Genomic DNA, 6261 nt, shown 5'->3' on the forward strand with positions numbered 1-6261 from the left:
TCAAAATAAAACCAATTGAAAATTAAATTCATGCTTTGATATTACCAACTGAGAAAGTGTTGGCAGTCTCTATGCAGAAAGATCAATGCAACATATTGCAGACAAAATTAATAGCACCGTTTAACAAAAAAGCAGGAAAAACTAAACAAAACTATTCAGGCTAGCAAGTATTTGGGTAACAAATCCCTTACTTTAGTCTTGATGATGAGAGGCAGTGGCAGGAGCAACAGTGGAGTGAGTAAAAGGATTATCAACTTCCGATAGCACCAAAGATTCCTGAGAAAGCCCATTGCTGGAGATGAGTTGACAAGCTCTATCTGCCTCTGACAGGCTCTTCACAGGCTTAAATAGTCCTCCACGAGTTAATCTTTAAGAAACACCTCACCTTCAGTTAACGATTTCTCAGTTGCTTATTGCAACACTGTTGATTTGTAACTTTGTTTTAATTGGGGATTTTGTGAAATTTTGTATTGTAAATTTCACATTACTGAAATTACCTGTCTGACTGAAATAGGTAACAGTGACCTGCGTCGAAACGCTGGATTTTAAATGCTCCAACTGTTTTTTGAGGGGGTTAAGAAAACAAGCATGTAATCTGTTGCTCTGTGCAGCTCTATTTCTGAGTGCTGGGGAATGTCAAAAATGGGTTGCCTTAGCTGATTGTACCTTCCCTCAATATAGTAAAGCACCCACTGTTCACCTTTGCAGACAACTGTGCAGACAGTTCTTGAATACTACAGCTATGTTAACTCTAATTACCTGTGATGGGCTAGCTGGGATTAAGAAATTATGATTGAGAACACATAGGCATGAATCTACATCAACATGCACTGCCACCAGTATGCAGCAATTCCTATATTTTTTTATACTGTACTTTTGGCATAAACTCTGCACCTTATCTCCCCTCGATCCCCAATTCCATCCCACTCCCTGGCTGCTCACTGAGGCTGAATCTGAAGTGTCCGATTTGACTCCAATCTGAGTTTCAAAGCCGGTATCCTAGCCTAATTCCACCATAGCAACATTGCCTACCTCTGCCTTAAGCATTCCACCTCTCCCCCACTGCTGAAACCCTCATCCATTCTTTCATTACCTACAGGCTTGACTACTCCAATGCTCTCCTCATCAGCTTCCTAAATTCAATCCTATATAAACTCCAATTCATACAAAACTCCACTGCTCACACCATGTGTGTAGTGAATCTCACTTCCGTATTACCCCTGTCCTCACCAATCTTTGTTGGTTCCCTGCCCCGCAATATGTTGAATTTGAAATCCATATCCTCATGTATAAATTGCTCCATAGCCTTGCCCCTCTCTACCTATGCAACTTCCTCCAGTTCTAGTACCAGTACATGCCCTCCGCTCTTCAGACTCCAGCCTTCTTTGGATTCCCATCCTCTACTCCACCTTTGGTGGCAAAGTGATTAGCCACCTTGGTTCACACTCTAGAAATTCAGCTTTAAAGGTCTCTGCCCTGCTCCCTCTCACCTCATCTTCAAAGGTCTCCTCAAAACTTACCTCTTTGACTTGCCTTCGGTCACCTCTCCTAATTCTTCTATTACTTCTCGGTGTTCATTTCTGCCCCTTAAGATGTTTTGCTGTGTTAAGGGCACAATATAAATGCATGTTGTCTTGGGGACTAATTTCATGCCAAATTTGTAGTATAAAATGGGCAAATCTGCAGTAGCATTCTGCCTGAAGGAGCAGACTTCATGCCATTGGTGTGCAGAGGCTAAAATATAGAATAGTGGGAACTTCCAATTAAAAGTAAATTGCTAAAATTCCTGGCTCAGCATTCATGTTTCTAGCACCTGTCTGCGAAGCATCTTGGGACTAAAGGGACTATAATAAATGCAAGTTGTTGTTGTTTTTGCTGAGTCAGCTGATCTTAACCAGGTTGGTGGTAGGGGCACTACAACAGGCCACTGCATTCCTGTGTTACACGGGAAAAATCAGCTGGGGTTCCTGCTCCTGATCATCGGGTCCACTGCTTTACAGTGACAGGATGGGGGGTAACTTTCTGAGTACATCCCAGCAGTGGCAGACTCGTCTGCTACCAGCACATAATTGGAAAAGTGCTCAGAAAATGACCCCCATTCAGTGAAGTTCTCTTTTCGTCACAGGATTTTTATCACCATTTTGGAATCGCATTCAATGATTCTGTTCATTTTATAATTTGGGCCTTTGGTTTATAGTGTCTGAATAAATCAATTTCTATTATTAGATGGTGTTCTGGGGTTTTTACTGGTGTTTTGGTATTCCATGATTCCATTTCTTTTTCCATAAAATCTGGAAATCAGCAGCCTTGTGGGTTGGACCTTGTTTTGATGCTCCCCCCCCACCACCATTGAATAATCTGCTCATGGTCAAGGCTCACACATGGAACAACGACCTCTGGGCAAGGTGCAAGAGGGCAACTGGAATTTGTGGAATCATACCCCAACAAGGAGTCAATGCCTTGAGGTGAGGGGAGAAGACTGACAAAGAAAATTATTGAGGAAAAATTTGTTAACAATCGCTGTGACAGGCAGGATCAGAAAGCAGATTCCACCTTCTCCAACTTCACCATGATACAAGTAGGTAGTATGCGCACAGACACCACTGTGAACACAAAGCCAGCACTGTGTGCTTTGGTACATATAAAAGTGTCTTTATTTTGGTACAGTGCAATCTTGTGGAACCTGTAACATCCCTAAAAAAATACATTTCAAGGCCAATTGGGATTTCTTCCAAGGGAAATTTCTCAACAGGTGCTGTTGTGAAATTAATTAAGATTTTTTTTTCTCCCAAACATTCTCAGATTGCACAAAAGAAAAGCTCTTTATTTGGTGGAATCTGAAAACGTAACTGATAAGCATTTCTGAATTTTCCAAAGTTGGCTAATCCATGGGACATTCTTGAACCAGATCAGTGTGTCTCAAACAAATCATGTTCTGGGGATAAAGGGAGTGATTTACCAATACCGCAAGAGTGAATTTATAATTTTTGTGATACAAAGTTCCAAAAAAAAGAATGATTTGTGCTCTCAGATAAAATAATTCAATGTGATATTTTTTACGCTCGTACTTCTGTACTATGCAGAGGGTAGAGGTACTATGATCAAATAAAGCAACCGCTTATTTATGATTGATCTATAAATGGACTGATTGCACTGATACCGATGACACCTAGTGAATTTGCCTGCCCTGTGACACACCAGTTCATCTGCTGCTCTAAAATGGAAGACCATGTTGGCTCCATAGTGTAGCTCTGTGGCCAACTGAAAAAGATAATCAGCTATGATTCATCATGGGCAATTTAAGATACCACTTTTTACTTTTAAAGACATTTATGCCTTTTGTTTAAAAAAAAATCATATATGGAATAACCCAGCCTGCAGTGTGTTACAAAGATATTAAGCATCAAGAGACTGAGAATCGCGAGAATGGAGCTTAAGCAGTTTGTCAAGGTAATCTTAACCCCAAGATGTTTTCTTGCCATGAGCACACTCTAGAGTATATTATTTTATATGATGTATAGAAACATAAGGAGACATTTTGCAAGGCTTGCTCTCAGTGTGGAGTCTGGTTAGATACGAACATACGAATTAACAGCAGGAGTAGACCATTCGGCCCCTCGAGCCTGCTCTGCCATTTGATAAGATCATGGCTGATCTGATTGTGACCTCAACCCTACTTTCCTGTCTACCTACTATAGCCTTTGACTCCCTTGTTAATCAGAAATCTATCTAACTCAGCTTCCACCACTCTCTGGGGAAGGGAGTTCCACAGACTCACGACCCTCTGAGAGAAAAAACTTCTCCTCATCTCCGTCTTAAATGGGAGACCCCTTATTTTTAAACTGTGGCCCCTAGTTCTAGTCTCTCCCACTAGGGGAAACATCCTCTCAGCATCTACTCCTTCAAGTCCCATCAGGATCTTATATGTTTCAATAAGATCACCTCTCATTCTTCAAAACTCCAATGTATACAGGCCAACTTGTCCAACCTTTCCTCATAACATAACCCCCTCATCCCAGGAATCAGTCGAGTGAACCTTCTCTGAACCACTTCTAAAGCAATTATGTCCTTTCTTAAATAAGGAGACCAAAACTGCACACAGTATTCTACATGGGGTCTCACCAATGCCCTGTACAACTGTAGCAAAACATCTCTACTTTTATATTCCATTCCCCTTGCAATAAATGACAACATTCCATTTGCCTTCCTAATCACTTGCTGTGCCTGCATACGAACTTTTTGTGATTCATGTACCAGGACACCCAGATCCCTCTATACATCTTCATTTAAATAATATACTGCTTTTCTATTCCTCCTGCCAAAGTGGACAAGTTCACATTTTCCCACATTATACTCCATCTGCCAAATTTTTGCCCACTCACTTAACCTATCTATAGCCCTTTGTAGACTCCTTATGTCCTCTTCACAACTTACTTTCCTACCTACCTTTGTGCCATCAGCATGGATGGGATTGCAGTCAAAGGACCATAACACTATAGAGCTCTAACACTATAGGACTGATTCTGTGATCTGCATTCCCATTTAGCAAGGCTTCACTCTGGGATTGGAGATTTGGGAAATGGCCTCTGTAGTGTTTTCTCCCATTTTTTTCCAGTGTTCAATGTACTGTTAATTATTTTTTATTGCTGGTGCAGGGATCATGGTGGAAAGCAACAGAACGGAGGCTGCTGTTGCTGTACCACGTGTTCATTTTACTGTCTGACACAGGGGAATCCCATAGCTTCTAAACATACAAGGGTAAATTCATTGGTCTTATGCTCACAGCAAGGAGTCACACTTGAAGGGAGTGCGAGTTGGAGGCAGAGATACAACACTCTACTGCTGGTTCAACAAACCCTGTTCTTCACTTGGAGTGTTGCTCCCAACTGGGGAGTGCAGGATCGGTGAATTTACCTGAAGGGAATTGCTCCAGACTTTCCTTTTCTTTGGGCAGTTTTTTGCCAGCAAAGGGAGCACTGGCCCCTCAGAGCTCCATTTCAGACTTACAGTGGTGGGCTGATAAACAGCGTGCACTCTTTCATGTAAACTGTGAGTTAGCAATCACTTCCATTCCTCCCTCGACCTTCCACCTTTGCTAAAATTCTAAAACTTAACATTGCCATCACCATTATGTGGCCACTTCTCATATTCATGAGAATAATGGTTTCAGAAGATGTGGATGATGGAAGGAAGGAAGGGAAGCTATGATCCAATTTCATGATTAAATTAAGAAGACAGTACAATGCAATGCTTTGGAGACACTGAGTTGTTTAGTATTCTTTTGGTATCCAGACCCACTTTGCAAATGATTTCTTTACACACAAAGTAATGAGAATGTGGAATTCACTGCCGCATGGAGTGGTTGAAGCAGATAGCATTGGCACATTTAAGCGAAGGCTTACGTGAGGGAGAAGCAAATAGAGGGTCGCAGGAGCAGGGTGGGAAGAGGTAATTAGAGTGGGAGGCGGCTCGTGTGGAGTATAAATATTGGCATAGACCAGTTGAGCCGAAGGTCTGTTTCTGTGCTATAGATTTTATGCAATTCCATTTAATTGTGCAGATAGTTCCTGAACATTGCAGTCATTTTAATAAAGAATTAGACATAGATCCTGGTTTTAGTGAGGTCAGCATGCTCATTCTCATGATAATGTCTTATCATCGTAAAGCAGAGAATGAGGATTTGGGACTGAGTTGACGTCTGCATTGGCAAAATAGGATATCCATTTGTTTTGCTCTCTCCCTCTTTTTGATATTGCTGTTTTTGCCTTAAATGTGGTGAGTGTTAAAATTGTTTACATCCCAACAAAGGATAGTGTAGTAGTTATGTTACTGGACTAATAATCCAGAGAACGTGAGTTCAAATCCCATCATGGCAGTTTGAGAATTTGAATTCAGTTTTTATAAAATCTGGAAATGAAAAGCTGGTATCAGTAAAAGTGACCATGGAGCTGTTGGACTGTAGTAAAAATCCATCTGGTTCCTTCGGGGAAGGAAACCTGCCGCCCTTACCCAGTCTGACCTATATATGACTCCAGTCCCACACTAATGTGGTTGACTTCTAATTGTCAGGGCAACTAGGGATGAGCAACAAATGCTGGCCTTGATAACGAAGAACAACCCAAGAATGAATTTTTTAAAAATGAGATAACCCATTTGGCAGTAGGATGGTTTGGAAATCTGAGTATTTACTTTTATTTGTCATATCTTAATTAAAGTCACATGAATTGATTCCACTTTAAATAAATTCCATTACTTTACAGA

At 41.0% G+C, this 6261-nt stretch overlaps 1 protein-coding gene across 3 annotated transcripts in view; it reads right to left on the reverse strand.

Moving 5' to 3' along the window:
- Nucleotides 1-912, reverse strand: part of slc13a1 (solute carrier family 13 member 1) — a 72136-nt gene extending 71224 nt beyond the window's left edge. Inside the window, exon 1 of one of the 3 annotated variants that reach the window (XM_067999807.1) lies at nt 192-912. In XM_067999807.1, coding sequence (XP_067855908.1) covers nt 192-290 — 99 coding nt within the window. In that variant the 5' untranslated portion in view covers nt 291-912. The remainder of the gene's footprint in view (nt 1-191) is intronic. The other 2 variants (XM_067999806.1, XM_067999804.1) reach the window with 2 other exon arrangements.
- Between the last annotated feature and the right edge of the window lie 5349 nt (nt 913-6261).

Source organism: Heptranchias perlo, chromosome 18 (assembly GCF_035084215.1).
Source record: "Heptranchias perlo isolate sHepPer1 chromosome 18, sHepPer1.hap1, whole genome shotgun sequence".
Classification (NCBI taxonomy): Eukaryota; Metazoa; Chordata; class Chondrichthyes; order Hexanchiformes; family Hexanchidae; genus Heptranchias; species Heptranchias perlo.